This window comes from Corythoichthys intestinalis, chromosome 9, assembly GCF_030265065.1.
Source record: "Corythoichthys intestinalis isolate RoL2023-P3 chromosome 9, ASM3026506v1, whole genome shotgun sequence".
NCBI lineage: Eukaryota > Metazoa > Chordata > Actinopteri > Syngnathiformes > Syngnathidae > Corythoichthys > Corythoichthys intestinalis.
The window spans coordinates 24,232,532-24,251,272 of record NC_080403.1 but is presented as its reverse complement, the minus strand read 5'-3'; the positions used below and the strand labels follow the sequence as shown (position 1 = coordinate 24,251,272).

At 36.9% G+C, this 18,741-nt stretch overlaps 1 protein-coding gene across 2 annotated transcripts in view; it reads right to left on the bottom strand.

Annotated features, from left to right (window-relative positions):
• The window catches only part of col2a1b (collagen, type II, alpha 1b), a 113,277-nt gene that overhangs the window by 71,050 nt on the left and 23,486 nt on the right, over window positions 1-18,741 (bottom strand). For both annotated transcript variants that reach the window (XM_057846087.1, XM_057846088.1), the window contains 10 exons: window positions 17,936-17,980; window positions 11,426-11,479; window positions 10,778-10,831; window positions 5,552-5,605; window positions 5,423-5,476; window positions 5,284-5,337; window positions 4,423-4,467; window positions 3,502-3,555; window positions 3,369-3,413; window positions 3,062-3,115 (listed from right to left, as the gene is read on the bottom strand). In XM_057846087.1, the coding sequence (XP_057702070.1) occupies window positions 3,062-3,115; window positions 3,369-3,413; window positions 3,502-3,555; window positions 4,423-4,467; window positions 5,284-5,337; window positions 5,423-5,476; window positions 5,552-5,605; window positions 10,778-10,831; window positions 11,426-11,479; window positions 17,936-17,980 (513 nt within the window). The remainder of the gene's footprint in view (window positions 1-3,061; window positions 3,116-3,368; window positions 3,414-3,501; window positions 3,556-4,422; window positions 4,468-5,283; window positions 5,338-5,422; window positions 5,477-5,551; window positions 5,606-10,777; window positions 10,832-11,425; window positions 11,480-17,935; window positions 17,981-18,741) is intronic.

Sequence of the window (18,741 nt, the reverse complement as noted above, 5' to 3'; positions counted from 1 at the left end):
ACTGTGAATGTTTGGAATATTATTGTACATTCAACGGTATGTCAAATTCCACTTGCTAAGGATTTATATCACAGTAAGTCACTTTACGGCAGTCAAATAGGCAGAGATGCACATTTTTTCTGTTTTTAAGTACTTCCCCCGTGTGTTTGGGAACTTGCCAGATATCTCAGTATACTTTCTGTTATTACATCTAGCAGTGAATGAAATACCTGCTATAGGCTTCAGGAGCGTGACATAACTACAGCGTATCTCGGGAAAAAAAAAAATTCTGACCAAGTGACACTTAATGGCTGTCAATCGAGGGAAAATAATTGGCAAGAACAAGAAGTTCTTGCCAAAACCATTTTGAGGTCAGGAAACGCTTCGAGGCGGATATTTTTAGTCTGGGTTTATTCAGATGAAATTCGAATAAATGCTTTTGTTTCTCTTGGGTCAGTTTAGTGCTTAAACGTGGTACATGAAATACCCTCTAATAGCTGCACTGCTATTACAGTGTCTGACGGTTTGAGAAGGCAAATTTGAGACCTCGTGTTAATTAAGGATAGCTATAGACTTGATTTTGGAAAATCTAATTTAGGACTCCCGGAGCAGCCCGTATAAGGATTTTAACAGTCCAAAGTCAAGCTACACAAAAGGTAGACGATAAAAAAGCGCCTCCAGAACTGTCAGATTTTCCAAATTCACTTATGAATTCCCAAAAGATTAAAAAAGACGGCAGAGCATCAATGGCGAGGCCCTTAAAGCAGATCCGAGCTTGCTGAGACTGTCTGCACATTCCGGACGAATAAATCAGAGTTGGAAGGGGCGGGAGTGAGACCCTTGGTCCAAGTTTCCATACAGACGACCGCTCTAAAAGCGCTTTTCAATGCGACGCAGCTTTCTCTTATTTCAAAGCTTGACCACTTGTCCCTAACATAATCTCTCTTCGATCCGAACACCATGACTAATCTCAAGAAAAACTTTCCTGGCCACATCGACGCCATTTGGTATAGGATTTGTGTCTGTATTAAACGGAAAAAAGGGAAAAAAAAGTTCATATACTGTACGTTTCTTTGGGTTAAAATTCAAATGTTAGATGTAAAAACAGATTGCAGATTTAGTGCCAATAACATTGCAACATAAGGTAGAATAGAATTTTTTTGTAGTTGTCTGACAGGAAATTGTTATCAATTAATTTATCTGAGACCATTTTTTAATTTACTAATTTCTTTTTTTTGTTTGTTCCTAATTTAATTATTTCATTCAGTACATTGAACATGTTGAGTATTTCAATTTTCTTTGATTTATTTTTTTATTTAGTTTCCTTGATTTAAATCAACACTAGGTAACTTTTCAATTTTAGTGACACCAGTGGAAAAAAGCAGTAGTGTTTTGCCTCAAGGAAGACTGCGTTTCCCATGAGGACTGGCGCACACGTGAACAGTGTCGTAAAATCATGATCTCCTAGTTGCCTGCAGAGGAGGCCAAGCCCCCACCCGACCCAAACTCGTCAGCACTGACAAGTTTGAGGGGGGTGGGTGTCATGCCAGCGAGTGAAAGCCGGAACAATGTTATTCTCGAATATGCTTTTATCCTGGTAGCCTCCCTATTTCTTCCCTCCTGAGACAAAACTTTTTGTCTCTTTTGTTGCTCTGCAATCTATGCAAAATTCCCACGAAAGCGTTAGCATCGACTTCCGTCTTTATAACGAACTGGGAAAGGATGAAGTGACGTGAAACTGTCAGCATATTTGTAGTTTTTTTGTGTGGCAGGGTTCCTGCCACCCTCCTCAAAGGTAATTAGTGCTGGTGAAAGCGATACAGACTCACTCAAGATATAAAAGAAGTGCCATTCAACAAGTTATGTTATGAAATGTTCTGAAAATATTTCATAAAGGTTGAAAATTTACCTAGTGTTGCTTTATATGAAGGCCAAATTTGATTTTTTTTACAGTGTGTTGTAAAATTATAAATGAAGAAATTTCATTGAATTTTTAGTGATTTTATGATATTTAATACATCATTTCAATCAAATTCTGTTTGACATTTTAATTCAGATTTACTTTGTATAGTTTATTTTTGTTTATTTTTATTTGAATTAACCATTTTAAACTTTTTTTTTTTACCGTACAAATTAGATTTTGTTCAACAAAATTTTAATGTTCATGTATTTCATTGTTTTATATTTTTAATTGGAATTTTTATTTATAGTTTCAGTTTATTTTAACGGGTTGAATATACAGTATTTAATACATTTCATTCTTTATTATTCTATTTAAAGCAGCACTTGGTAACTTTTCAGTTTTCGGCGATTTTAGCAACGCCAGTGGACAAAAGCGATAGTGTTTTGCCCTAATGAAGACTGCGTTTCCCATGAAGACCAGCACTGCGTTTCCCATGATGACCAGCGCACACCTGTACAGTGTCGCAAAATCAACAATCAATCCAAAAACCAATCTCCTGGTCACCTGTGAATGGATTAAACAACATTACTGTTTCCAGCGGCTGTGTAAAAGATGAATTAAAATAAGGTAATGAATCCATTAATGGCTAAACAATAGCATATGACGGTTAGCAACCGCGTGGCTTAGTATGGCTAAGTTGTTGCTAGTTGTTAGTCGACATATTATCACTTATGTTATGAAAATGTTTTCTGAAGGTTGAAAAGTTACCTAGTTTTGCTTTAATACACTTTCATTTAATTAAGTTTGATTTTGTTTAAGTTAAATAATATTTATATTTTGTCCATATAACCATTAAAAAAATGACTTATTCTGTATTGTATTGATTTTTCGTATTCACCCGCCCCCCCATTCTTTGTCATTCAACTCTACTGTATTCAATGTTTTCTTTCAAAAACATCATATTTATTAGACTTTGTAAATGTTAAATTGTCTATTATTTTTAATTAGAGTTATTAGTATTATATGAATACAGTAAATGTAATTAATTTGAATAAAAATATTTTTTGGTATTAGATGAAAAGTTTTTATTTTAGTATATGTCATTCATTTTCTCAACATACAAAGAGAGAATAGTGTGTTAACATTTTCTTTGAATGTTCATTGACAGTTTTGACTGACCTTTGAACCAGGAGAGCCAGGGAAGCCCGGAGCTCCAGAAGGACCAACCGGGCCCTATACAAAGAACAGAAAAAAAAATATATATATATACATTATAGGTGCTCCTCATGTGAATGAAGCAGCAGGGAAGTCACTCGTACTGTATATTCTGAATCTCTTTTATGAGATGGAGACGGAAAAATATGTGGAACTTTCTGGATATTTGCTGTGTGAAGTTTCGATTTTCGGACTCATAAAATTTCCAAATTTGCATGCATGCTTTCCATTGGACGGCTGTACAGAGACATCTTTAACATTGGGTACCTACCGGGGGACCGGCAGGACCAGGCAAACCATCATTACCACGGGCACCCTGCAATAAACAAAAGCAGCAACAAAGTCATGGTATGTTAAATGAACTATTGCTTTCTGATTGGCGCTTAATTCTTTTGGGCACTCACAGCAACACCACTGGGTCCAGGACGTCCTCTCTCACCCGGAAGACCTCGAGGCCCCTGTACAGGTGACGATGGTGTCATTAAAATTGGACTCAAACGCAAGGCTAGACTAATGTGTTTCATTTGTTCAGTCTTAGTCTGTTAGTGTTCAAATATGAGAAGCTCAAAGTGTATTTACCCCTGGTTTTGTTGTGCATTCATAACATTTTACTTAGTGTTAGCATTGAGCTGGTGACAACAATTATTGTCCACCGAGCTGTGAGAGAATTTTAATCAGGCTTAAAACACAACCATTATACATTATATTTTGTATGCTTTTGTTATGCTTGCATGAGAACATTGTAGCATACAGCACCATTGTTATATTAATCTGTTGGAGTGTGCCTCCTCATAGCCTTGACTATAGTAGACTGTATCACAATATGCCCAAATATGGACTGTTATGTTCCTGTGTTTTCCAATATGCCCTGAATGAATACAAGGGAGGACTGTGGCTTATCAGGCTGAGCTCATCATCTTTCTAGCCAGAGCCAGTGTTCAAGGTCATAACTTTAGGTGTTTTTCCCCTAATAGAGGATATTTTTCTGTAACTTGAGATGTTTTTACCAGGTTATCCTATAGTAAGTTTCGGTTTTGTTACTATTACTATGATGTCAACCCATAAATAGAGGCATGCCCTGCATTTCTCTTTTGTCCACATGCGGAGAGGACGCCTTGTGCGTGGCTCCACGTTTGTACCCGAGAGCTCTTGTTCATAAAGTCTTCGAAGTCGGCAATCTTTGGCTGGTCTGATTTCTCATCGAGCTATCGAGTTGACACTTGTCTTGGAGTTCAAAGTTGAATTTCCCTGACATGAGCGAAAGCTCATCTATTGAAAAACACTTAAAATCAAGGTACTGTCGTAAATAATGTAAACATACATACCATTGGTCCAGGAGCTCCACTCTCTCCACCAGCACCAGACTCTCCCTACAAACAGGAAATTGACATCTCATCTCATAATCATAATTTTTAAAACATGATCATATATTTTCTTGACTTTACAGCTACTTTGAGTTACACTAGGAAAAAAAATGCTATTGGGATGAAACTTTATATTTTATTCAACAAAAAGTTGTTGTTTTTTAACTAGATTTTTGTTTAAGGTAATAGAGTAAAATAGTTATAAAATTAAATCTTGAGAGAGAAGAAAAAATATTTATTAAGATTAAAACATGATTAAAAAGATTGATTTCTTTTCCAAATAATTTTTATTTTTTGGGGAAATAAAAAGCTGTAATAAAGTAAGAATGAATGTGCTCATAATATGACATGTGGTCATAATATTATGGAAAAAAATCAATTCTTTTGGCGATAGTAGAAAAAAAGTTTTTCATTGTATTTTTTTTTTTTACGATAAATTGTATCATATTTTTGAAAATGTCAACTTTTCTTTCATTAAAAAAGCCATTTTATGACAAGAATAAAATATTTTTTCAAAGTACTATTTTTTCAGCATAGAGAAATACAGTAATTATATTTTTTAAAGAAAGGCCATTTTGGGGGGGGGGGGGGGGGGGGATAATCCCCATCTTATTGTTCAAATAAAAATAAGGAATAACCAAGTCGAAATTCAGTTTCTAATTTAACACGGAAATTTAATTTGTTGTTGTATCTAAAAAATGCCTCAAAATTTGTCCAAAATATATTTGATCACAATTACAAAAAAGTGAACACGGAAAAAACATAAGCAAGTACTATAAATGGGAATAGGTATAATGGATAAACAAACACAGTTGATAATACCTTTGCCCCAACTGCACCAGTCTCTCCCTTTGCTCCATCAAGACCAGGGTATCCCTAAAAGAACAGATAAAGGAAAATATAATTAATAAAGAATTTGAAAAACAATGTTGGAAACAAAAAGAAAAGTCAATGCGCTCACTCGATGTCCCTTGATGCCAGGCAGCCCGGGCGTTCCAGGGAATCCGCGTGCTCCCTACAAAAGAAGTCACTTTTAGACTAAACCAGTGCATCAAGCTTCTACAGTTAAGTAATGCCATGTGGCACTCACCTGAGGTCCAGAAGGCCCACGCTCACCTGATTTGCCAGGTTTGCCAGCCTCGCCCTACATTATAAACAAAAATGGAAATAAATACATTTCAACAAATGAGCTTTGTTAAGTCCTACATCTTATCACTATTATTTGTTAATTATTGTTTGTATTTATTGTTTGTGCCTGCCTAGTCATTAGGATCTTGTGGTTACATATGGACATTTTATGTCTTCTGCCATCCAGTGGCTCAACAGAGAATTACATCTTGAAGCGTGTAAGGATATGAAGTATGAATACTAGGGATGTGACAAAATACCAAAATGATATATCGTGATAATTTGTATCCCAAAAGGTTATCGATATGCTCCTTTCAAGAATCGAGATATTGTTTTAAAAAGGTGTTTTTAGAAAAAAAAAAAAAAAAAAGAACCATCGAGTTGCTAACAAAATCTTCCACCATAATCGTGTCTTAGTTAACTCTAAGGCTGCCATTGATGGTGCTCGACGCCAAATCCATTTAGACTGGGAACGTTCGTTCATTCAAAGCCAAAACATTAACAGACATTCGGTCCGATTTTCAGGGCATTTACAAGTCACTTGCTAGGAGCGGGAACCTCTTGGTACCTCACGATACGATACGATTTGCGATACAAAGCTCACGATAACGAAGATCTGACCGTATAGCGATACAATGATTTTAGATACATTGGTCTGGAAATCATTCTAGGATATTCTACAAAAAAACTAATAAACAGCAAAAGCAAGCAAGCTTCTGCTGCGAATTGGAATGAGTTTATCACGAGTAGACGTCCAATCCATTTGAACTGGGAGGGTGGCAGCGAATGAACATTCGTTCATGAACATTCGTTCATTCGCTGCCATCCCTCCCACTTCAAACAGATTGAACGTCTATGGCTGTCAGTGGCAGCCAATGCTAGGCAATGAGTAATTTTGGGCCATTTAAGGTCATTTACCTGTTGATTTTCAGTTACTTCCTGTTGATTTTGGGGTATTTTATGGGTCACTTGCTGTTTATATTGCGTTACAGAACAGGAAGTGACCTAAGGATCACCCAAATGAATAGGCAGTGACACAAACTCAACAGGAAATGACCTGTAAATGCCCTAAAATGAAAAGCAAGTGACCTGTAAATGCTCCGAAATTCAGACCGAATGACTGTGAATGCTCTGGTTTTGAATGAACGAATGTTCCCAGTCTAAATGGATTGGGCGTCGAGCACTGTCAATGGCAGCCTTTTTTTTTTTTTTGTATTGACACCTTTTTAAAACAATATCTCGATTCTTGACAGGAGCATATTGATAACCTTTTGGGATACATAGTATCACGATAAATCACCATTTCGATATTTTGTCACACCCCTATCACCTACTGTTCATTTTAGGGCATTACAGGTCATTTACTGTTGAGTTTGAGTCACTGCCTATTTATTCGGGTGATTCCCAGGTCACTTCCTGTTCTGTAACTCATAATAAACAGGAAGTGACCCATAAAATACCCCAAAATCAACAGAAAAAAACTGAAAATCAACTGGTAAATGACCTTAAATTGCCCAAAATTACCTCATTGCCTGGCATTTGCTGCCACTGACAGCCATAGACGTTCAATCTGTTTGAAGTGGTAGGGATGGCAGCGAATGACGCTGACACGCTCCTAGTTCAAATGGATTGGACGTCTACTAGTGATAAACACACAGCCGAAGGATGAAAATTGTGTTTTTCTGTGTATAAGTTGCTTGTAGAATATCCTATTGCAATATACAGTGCCTTGCAAAAGTATTCGGCCCCCTTGAACCTTGCAACCTTTCGCCACATTTCAGGCTTCAAACATAAAGATATAAAATTTTAATTTTTTGTCAAGAATCAACAACAAGTGGGACACAATCGTGAAGTGGAACAACATTTATTGGATAATTTAAACTTTTTTAACAAATAAAAAACTGAAAAGTGGGGCGTGCAATATTATTCGGCCCCCTTGCGTTAATACTTTGTAGCGCCACCTTTTGCTCCAATTACAGCTGCAAGTCGCTTGGGGTATGTTTCTATCAGTTTTGCACATCGAGAGACTGACATTCTTGCTCATTCTTCCTTGCAAAACAGCTCGAGCTCAGTGAGGTTGAATGGAGAATGTTTGTGAACAGCAGTCTTCAGCTCTTTCCACAGATTCTCGATTGGATTCAGGTCTGGACTGTGACTTGGCCATTCTAACACCTGGATACATTTATATTGAACCATTCCATTGTAGATTTGGCTTTATGTTTTGGATCATTGTCCTGTTGCAAGATAAATCTCCGTCCCAGTCTCAGGTCTTGTGCAGATACCAACAGGTTTTCTTCCAGAATGTTCCTGTATTTGGCTGCATCCATCTTCCCGTCAATTTTAACCATCTTCCCTGTCCCTGCTGAAGAAAAGCAGGCCCAAACCATGATGCTACCACCACCATGTTTGACAGTGGGGATGGTGTGTTCAGGGTGATGAGCTGTGTTGCTTTTACGCCAAACATATCGTTTTGCATTGTGGCCAAAAAGTTCAATTTTGGTTTCATCTGACCAGAGCACCTTCTTCCACATGTTTGGTGTGTCTCCCAGGTGGCTTGTGGCAAACTTTAAACGAGACTTTTTATGGATATCTTTGAGAAATGGCTTTCTTCTTGCCACTCTTCCATAAAGGCCAGATTTGTGCAGTGTACGACTGATTGTTGTCCTATGGACAGACTCTCCCACCTCAGCTGTAGATCTCTGCAGTTCATCCAGAGTGATCATGGGCCTCTTGGCTGCATCTCTGATCAGTTTTCTCCTTGTTTGAGAAGAAAGTTTGGAAGGACGGCCGGGTCCTGGTAGATTTGCAGTGGTCTGATGCTCCTTCCATTTCAATATGATGGCTTGCACAGTGCTCCTTGAGATGTTTAAAGCTTGGGAAATCTTTTTGTATCCAAATCCTGCTTTAAACTTCTCCACAACAGTATCTCGGACCTGCCTGGTGTGTTCCTTGGTTTTCATAATGCTCTCTGCACTTTAAACAGAACCCTGAAACTATCACAGAGCAGGTGCATTTATACGGAGACTTGATTACACATAGGTGGATTCTATTTATCATCATCGGTCATTTAGGACAACATTGGATCATTCAGAGATCCTCACTGAACTTCTGGAGTGAGTTTGCTGCACTGAAAGTAAAGGGGCCGAATAATATTGCACGCGCCACTTTTCAGTTTTTTATTTGTTAAAAAAGTTTAAATTATCCAATAAATGTTGTTCCACTTCACGACTGTGTCCCACTTGTTGTTGATTCTTGACAAAAAAATTAAATTTCATATCTTTATGTTTGAAGCCTGAAATGTGGCGAAAGGTTGCAAGATTCAAGGGGGCCGAATACTTTTGCAAGGCACTGTATATCATATTATATTGCAGAATATCCTATTGCATTTTGAAAGTTTTTTCAATTAGGAATCTAATTGTGTTGTCACTGGTCGGACTGAAAATTGTCTGAATTTGAATTATCACAAAAAAATTTCAAACAACTTTAAAAAATGGCAAAAAAACAAAATAAATACAATGACACAAACAACCAAATAAATGCCACTTTTTACATTTAAATATTGGACACAATTTTGATTATTAGATGGGGATTTGCAAGGCAAAGGCCCATATAGTAAAATTCCTTTTTTTTTTTGTTTGAATGCCATTTCTTTTGCGCGGCGCACAACCTGAACCGTTTGACCGATCGGCATCGTTCCAATATTGAAATGACAAAAATGTTTACACGATGCAGGGATTCTTTCGGATGACCCCCCCCCCCCCCTCCCAAAAGTTTCCGTTTACCCGTAAACGCAGGGTTTTTTTTAACAGAAAAAAAATTCAAAACGCTACTTGCCCTACAATTTTTGACCAAATTACAAAATTTACACATAAAAAGGACGGTAAGGGGTATAAAAGTTGTTCACAGAATTTGGCAAAAACCTACGGTCCCCCCAAATTTGCTAAAAACCTGGATACCATTGACATCCATGTACGTCCAAATTTCCCATTATTCTTTAACGGCAGGGAACCCTTGCCCTTTGTGATTTTTGACCATTTACCATGACAGCCCATTGACTTTAAACTGGCACCCAAATAAGTCGATGCCATAGACAGTCATGCACTTCCAAGCCATTGACGGCCATATACGTCTAAATTTCCCATTCATTTTCAATGGCAGAAAAGACGTGTGGTTGTGATTTTTTACCAAAAACTTAGTATTACAGCCCAATGGCATTCAACCTGCACCCAAGTAAGTCGATGCCATTGACAGCCATGCAACTGAACGTGACCCCCAAATGTCCCCAACTCAACACAAAGTGGCATTATGGATCTGTATCTACCACAACAAAGGCCCATCGTAATTTCTCCAGAAATTGCGGTTTTTAGTTTATAATAATTTAATTAAAATAATTTAAAAAAGGTATTTGAAACACCAAAACAGAGTGGAAGATATGTAAAATCAGAATTAAAAAAATATATTCATACATTAAAAATTATAGTAAATATCTGCATGTTGCTCGTACAACATTTTAGACTATTTTAAAACTTTCATTCACAAAAATAGCATTTTGACTGAAAATACTTTATGCCTCATTCCCTAATAATTACATTGTGTTTTTACCCAGTGCACAAATGTTGTGTGCATGAAAAAAACATTCCTGTCAGATTCATCACGCATTATTGGGCAACTTTCTTCAGATTTTTAAAAATGTCATTTGTAGGGATGTCCGATTGCATATTTTTGCACCAGAGTCCTAGTCACCCAATTTTGAGAATCTGCTGATACAGAGTCTTGATCCGATGCTGGAAAAAAACGTATTTTATTATTTTTTTATTTGAACCAAAGTTCCAAACATGTTACAGTACTGTACTGTTTACAGTACTTCCTCTTCCGCTTTTCCCAGGAGTGTTGCAGAGTATAAAACATATATATTTTTGTTTTATTTGGCAATGCCATAGTATTTCTGGATTATTTTGATACTTTTTAGCCCTTAATTTTTTTTTTTTTTTTTTTTTAATATTTCAAAATTAAAACAATCTTTTTAACCAGATTCTGTCCTCTTTATATACATCCCCCGAATGAGGTTCATTGCGTGTTTGGACTAGTAGAGCTACGGTCTAAATTGGGTTCTAATGCAATTGATCAAGGAAAACTCAAACCCATCTCTTTAAATCTCAATAATGCTAATCAACTTTCACACACTTACATCATCTCCAGGTTTTCCAGAAGGCCCTGGGGGTCCACGAGGTCCCATGGGACCCTTTAAAAGGCAACAAAACAAGCACAGGTAAGAGACTAAGACGCCATTGGCATCGGGTCTTTACTTCCCAAACACGTGATCTGCACGAGACCCCTCTGCATGCCCGTCGAGTTTTTCCCCGTTTGGCGAGCATTGATTTTAATCACACATAATGATGCGGCGTCAAGGGGGAAAAGCAAGATAATCCCAAACTCCACGGGGGAAGATTAGCACAGCCCAGGGTTCATTCTACCTGCTGAGGGATTGAGGAAAGACCAGGCAGGGTCGTGTGGTTTCTGGAAGCTTCATTATGGGTAAATAAATGAGATGGAGGGAGCAGCGAGTAGAAGTAAAATGACTGCGAGTTTGTCTACATGCATAAATCAATAAAAGAGGAACACAGATGTTATTGCAATCTGCACCTGGGAATTTCTGCACAATGGTAGAAGCTCAGTTTTCACGCTGAAGTGGAGCAAAGCAGTGAATTTGTATTAGTAGATGCCGTAGGGAGGAATAGTAAAGAGGTGGTTGAGCAGAAGAAAGGACATATAATAAAGTAAGATGATGTATTGAAAGATGTAGTAGAAGGTGCGAGGAGGTGGGAATAACACTCACAGATTGTCCTGGTTCTCCAGCCTCTCCTGGGCTACCTTGGAATCCTTGAGGGCCCTGGAGAAAACAGAAAAAGATTTGTGAAAAATAGCCATCCACTGTAAAGCTCATCCACATTTAACAAATAGAAAATATAATGGTTAAAGATGAAGAAAAGATGACGTTTTTTTTTTTTTAAATACAATGGAAAAAAAGTATGAAACATTACAAAGGTATAGATGAGTAAATATACCCAAGTGTGGAAAAATTAGCTAAAAATCCATTATTCTAATGTGTTTCATACCTTTTGAAAAATACAATACACCTAATAAAAAAGTATAAATGAAAATTAAAAAGTTAAAATAAAAATAAAATCCCTAAAAATACACAGATTAAGATTGTGTAAATAAATCAAATATAAAATAGCAGTAATTCAAGAAAAATACAAATAGTAAATCTTACAGATTCCATCAATGTGGTGTGTTCAATGATACTGTAATAAATAAACAAATAGCAAAAAATAGCTAAAATAGTGACACATTAACGAGCTAATGTATGTATACCATTCTCCAAAACTATAATATTACTACTAACATTTTGTATAAAATAATAAATAAATAAATTGGAAAAAAAAAACTAAACAAAATTATTAATCAATGTGTAGGTCACGAAATTATGAAATCCAAAGGAAACAATAATAACAAAACTGAAAGTAGTAGTAGTAATAAAAGATAATGCAGTGTATTAAAGTCAAGACAGTACAATTAATAACAATAAATTTCAAATGCATGAATAAGTTATCTAAAACTGATTTTTTTTTTTTTTTTTACGGTAATGAATGGAAAGAAACAAATAAAATTGTAAAATAAAAGAACCAAGTACATGATCTGATTGTATTCTCTATTGTAATAAAATGAGTACAGTGAATGAAATACATTACAGTGATCCCTAGTTTTTCGCGGTTAATGGGGACCAGTGCCCGTCGCGAAAGGTGAAAAACCGGGAAGTAGCGTTGGAAAACGATACATAGAAGACCTGTTTTTTTTTTTTACTTTTTTTCCCCCAAAGTATAATTTTTAAAAAATGTATGTACTGTATGTATCTTGTATATAAATATATATTTTGTATTATTATTATTATTATTATTCTTAGGGACACTAACTAACACTACCAACTTTTTAGGATGATCAAATTGTCCCCACCAACTTTTAAGCAAATTTATTTGCATTATATAATGACTTCAGTTATATTAGATTTTCTCCCCATATTCCGTAAGGATAGAATTGACCCTACCATTATTAAGTGAATTATTTTCATTATCTTCAGATTTACATTTACCCCTTTTCACTTGCTGAATGTGCCAGTCCATTTTTCCCTCAAACGCATGTTTGATTGGTTGATTTCTTATACAATATTTTGACAACATGCCGCCTCCTCCGCCCCCTTCATACAGGAGGGATATTAGAAGTTTTTCTTTTCAGCCAGCAGCACCAGCAGCCAGTGTAAATAATGTAAAAAGACGTCAATGTTGTGGAGGTGGGGAACACACCACTAATTTTGCCACTGTAAATCCGACATGCATCAGAGTTAGCTTAACATTAAACGGTGTGAATTTGCTAACCTGAAAAACTCGAGTAGAAAGCTGCTTAGAGAGAAGTGTCCCCCTGTATGTGTTTACTCCGTAAACTGTAAGAAATGTAGTAAACCAAGGTTTACTTCCTTCTCCCCAATTGTCATTTTGGTTTGATTTATGTGGCCTTAAAGCAGCCCAAAGGGGCTTTCATTTTCTGTTGAGTTTGGCTGTGCTTGTAGACATAAGCAGTAGTGTTTTATCTGAAGGAAGGCTCCATTTTTATTTATTTTTGTTATTCCCTGACTAAGAAGCTTTTCAGTTATATTTCATTAATTTATTTAGACCGACAATGTTTAGTGGTCTTAAGACAACTGTTTATTTTTTTGCATTCCTGGATAGTTAACAGATTATTAACAAGTTTGTATTCATTGTGTATCTTAATGTAATTTAAGATATGTTCAGATATTGCAATTTAAATTTGCTAGTAAAAATCCAGACATTTGTGTTTTCAAAATGTTTCTTCTTTTTTGAAAACAAAGGTTTGAATCGAACGGTTTATCACCTGAATCAATAAATATGAAAGTTAGCATAAGTCAATACACACTTATTTTGCATTATCCTTTAGGCTGTCAATTAATTTGGTTAATATTCGTGAGGAATGCAGCCTTGACCCCCATTCACCCAATCAGTTTGGTCTTCTAATGTCCTGTCCTTAGCAAAAAGTGTACATGAAGATTATGCAGTTATATCGTCCCTTCCAATGTTGAGACTAAACCTACGCCCTTGTTTTAAGCACTTCATATATAATAATTCTGATAAGTTTTAAACATGTTACTGTCCCACCAAATTATTTTTAAAAAGGAATAAAGTAGAAAAATGCTTGTCTTTATTAAATGCTTCATTGAGTGAGTCACTTACACAAAATGAGTGGCCACAGCAACTTTTTAACAAGTTAAAAGATAATTGACGCAAGCGGTGCTTTGAAGCTTCGGCTTCCAAGCATATGGACCAACATCAAACGTCTGTTAATCATCGTTAACTTTAATAAGCAACTCCAGTGCACTGCCTGACCAACAAAGAGCAGCAGGAGGGAGAGTGAAACAACGTGATCGGTTCAGAACGGCTCATCTGTATTTATTTCAGGGCTGTCAAAATTAACGCGTAGTAATTAATTTTTTAAATTAATCACGTTAAAATATTTGACGCAATTAACGCACATGCCCCGCTCAAACATTAAAATGACAGCACAGTGAAATGTGTACTTGTTGTGTTTTTCGGAGTTTTGTCACCCTCTGCTGGCGCTTGGGTGCAACTGATTTTATAGGGTTCAGCACCCATGAGCATTGTGTAAGTAATTATTGGCATCAACAATGGCGGGCTACTAGTTTATTTTTTGACTGAAATTTTTACAAATTTTATTAAAACGAAAACATTACGAGGGGTTTTAATATAAAATTTCTATAACTTGTACTAACATTTATCTTTTAAGAACTACAAGTCTTTCTATCCATGGATCACTTTAACAGAATGTTAATAATGGTAATGCCATCTTGTTGATTTATTGTTATAATAAACAAATACAGTACTTATGTACCGTATGTTGAATGTACATATCCATCTTGTGTCTCATCTTTCCATTCCAACAAGAATTTACAGAAAAATATGGCATATTTTATGATGGTTTGAATTGCGATTAATTACGATTAATTAATTTTTAAGCTGTAATTAACTCGATTAAAAATTTCAATCGTTTGACACCCCTAATTTATTTACTTATTTTTTAATTGAAAAAAAAAAAAAATCTGTGATGGACTGAGGGCACGAAGTTTGAAGCGCGAAGTAGTGAGGGATCACTGAATAGCAAGAATGTAAAAATCACTCATTCTAATGTTAAAATATCAATTAATAAAACACATAAACATGGTGAAAATAATGGATTGTTTGAGCTAAAAAGTATGTAGCATATATAAAAGAAATCCTTTCACTTAAATTAAAAAAAAAAATGTTCAAGGCACGAGAACAGGAGCAACCAATTTAGTATTGATGCAAAAGTTTTATGTCAAAGTACCACAAAAAAAGAAAATAAGTAAAGTCAGTGGTGTCTTAAGATACGAATGACTAGAGATTTGAGTTATGAGTTAAGAGTATGGCTTTTTGATGAGATATTGCTTTGTCTTTTTGTCTAGTGAAAAAAGCTTCAATCAAGACAAAGAAAAGTTGCAGATGCAGGGAAAAAATGGACTAAATGCTAAGATGTATACTCAAATGAAATCCACCGAAAATGTAGTGAAATGTAATGTACACACAAACATTACACACAAGCTTTCATTCTCTTCCTGGAAGCATCCAGAGGCTTCCAAACATGAAACACGTCCTTGTACTGTATATCAAGTGGAGACCCGTCTGGGGCACCGCCTTCATAATTTCCCTTCCCTCCACAGGCTGGGAGAAAGCTGCGAGGCTTACAGGTGAGGAGGAGGAGGAGAAGGCTTGAACATGAGGTTGTGGGTGCCAGACGTAAATTGTAGGTGTTCCGAGGGCAGGGAGCGGAGTGAAAAAGGTTGGGGTGGGGTGGTGAATCACACACCCTCAAGCTTGCAGCTGGAAGTTTTCCTTACATAGGACTCTTTGTAAACATCTAGTTTGTCATGATTAAGTCTTACGAGTAGGGATGGGAATCGAAATCCGATTCCAATTTGGAACCGGTTCCGAGTGTTTCGAGGCCTCGACATCACAATGAAAAAGCCTGAACAATCCCTTTAACGATCCCTAAAGACGCATATTGCGTCGTGACATGTCTTGTTGTCCAGACGAATCAAACTAGCATGGCGCCAAGAACCACTCGCTCCAAAGTTTGGCTACACTTCACCAGGAAGAAGGGTGAAAATGAAAGGTTACGATAGTTTAGCACGAGCATTGCCGCCGTAAACATAACAATGACAGCACGTAGGTTCGAACGCTCGTAAGTGTGTCTTCACTTCACGAGGAAAAATTACAACAAAGCGACTTGCAGTCATTGCGAGATGGAAATAACTGCATCGGGAGGGAATACTGTAGACTGCACTGTCCTCACCGAGACGCTAAGGCTCAGTCCTGGCTATACAGCTAGCTAAACTCCCAAATGACGATGCAGAAGACATTGGTATAATTTGCTGACTTTATTCAACCATCACTTAAAACTAAAAATAGAAATGAAACAAATCAATTTCATCCCCAATAACAAACAGGTTTGCATCAACGTAAATCAGCAATGATTAGCTGCTAACACAGTAATAACAAACAGTTAGCATGCGTTCGCTAGCATTAGCACATCGTTTAAACCACTACACAACTGGATTTAAGTGTCCGATCGCGAGTGGAAACACACAATAACAACACAGAAGGTGATACATACAGGCGTTGGCTCTGTAGATATTTTACAAACATTAACAAAGAAGTAGGCTCGTGGCAGTGTTTCCCTTTCTCACTAACTCGCTCACTCGCTTGGATGCAGCATTTCTTCTGCGTGTTCTTCTTCGCGTGAGGAAGCGCAAGGGCGCCACCACTTGAGCGTGAAAGCACCATAAAAACTAAAAGGCATGCATTTCAATATACTGGTAAATAAAAACAGGGGTCCCCAAACTACGGCCCGCGGCTCCATATTTGGTCTGGCCCCCTGAACAATTCCAGAGAGCATTTTGAATTTTTTTTGTTTTTTTCTCCCTCAGTAGTGTTATTTATTTCCTGGCCTTTTTCAGTGAATAACTCAGAGAGGTTATTTGGTTATTATCTATTTAATTAACAGTGATATTATTATTTCTTATTATTATATTATATTATTATTTTTATTTTATTTACTTTTGTTCCGTGAAGAATCCACAGAGGGTTATTTGATTGTGGCTTTCTGAAAAACAATATTTTTTTTACATTTACGCACTCCTGCAATCGTCACACTTTTTCTGTTACAAACTGACCCCGGCCTCTCATCAGAGAAGGGAAAAGTTATGTGGCCCTCACAGGAAAAAGTTTGGGGGCATTGCCAAAGGCAGAACAACGACCTATATGCCAAAATATACCAATATTTTTTATTTCTATTAGAAAAATGTTTCAGTAAAACTTATTGCCACAGTTAACATTGAGGCTTTGGGCCTCTTTTGACCTCATTGTGAGTTTGTAAGGTTGTGACTTCTGATTAAACAAACTTGATGCCAATCAAAATGTTTGTTCTTCTTTTTCCCGAAATTAGAATCGATAAGAGAATCGATAAAGAATCGAATCGTTAAGCAATATAGCAATATATATATATCATAAGAGATTCACACGATTACTGGGTTCTAGATCACAGAACTGATTTGTGTACACTCTACCCCTTTCAATCATTTGGCTTATAGGCTTATAGACACCCCCACCCCATCCCCCTCTTTCACTGGCCAATAGGCCCCCACATGGTGTAAACCGGAAATACATCTCGCTGACGATAGCACCAGCATATTAGTAACTAGTCTAGTTGTTCAATGTATTTCTTGTTTTGTTTGTGTATGTGTTTCTTTTCTTTCTTCTTTTGGATTTCTTTTCTTCTGTCCCCCCATAATCCCTTCCTGTTCACTGTTTTGTCATAATAAAAAGGTATTTTGAATGATCACAATGGGAGTATGTCAGACTCTCAATGTGAAACATTAAAACTGTTCAGACTATCCGGGCACTTAGACTTCCATTCTCTGTGTCAAACAGCTGTACAGGACAGGTTTCAAAAAAAAAAAAAAAAAAAAAAAAAAAAAAGTTTGTTCTTCTTTTTCCCGAAATTAGAATCGACAAGAGAATCGATAAAGAATCGAATTGTTAAGCAATATCGATAATGGAATCGGAATCGTAAAAATCGTATCAATTCCCATCCCTACTTACGAGTATAAGTTCTTGATAAAAATTATTGCAAGAGCGTGTGACAGGAAGCGGAAAGTGTCTGTTGTAAAGATGGTACTTACAGGGGATCCAGTTGGGCCAGGTGGTCCGCGGGGACCCATTGGGCCCTGAAAAGAGAGGGGGAAGAAATATTGCAGTTTATGCTTTTTCGTATAAAATTCATACAATGTGCTTGGTTCAAATCTAGCAGATACAAAAATATATTCATTTAATAATTATAAATGTGGTTTTGCTCTATTCATTTCTTCAATCATAAATGCCTGCAATTCTCAAAGTAAATTAATGACACAGTTGAGCTTGTTTTCATTCTTATGTATTACTTTAGCCCTTTTCACACATATATCCAGGGAAATTCCCGTGTAAAGTGACGCGGGATTTACTCGCGTCATTGCTTTTACGCATGTAGAGATGTCCCGAAAATGACGCTGGTTGGACACCTTCACAGACTTTTCGCGTGGTGCCCGCTGGAGCTCTCTGTGCGTGGGGGCGGGGTTGGGGGGTTTGCTGGTGCGATTTTATAACCCAGACATTATGTTATTTTGGGGCGGCATCTGCTGTTACAATGTTGGTCAAATCGTGTTTTGCTCCGGAGGGAGCATTCCCGATGTCGTAATTGCAGCCAATTCAAGCTCATCAAGACTATATTTAAGCCTAGTCGATCGAAGAGAAGTTTGTCATGATATTAACTTGCTGGGCGCCATTTGACACTTCTGCCGCCATTGTTTTGAAATCACCTACGTTGTGCTGGTATTTCATACGGTGGCTTCTAATCGCTGGAGAGCCAGCCTGAAAGCTGCCAGGGGAAGAAGGAATGCCTCAGGCTTTGTTTTTTTGTCTTATCGGCTCTCTGCCTACCATATAGGTTAGT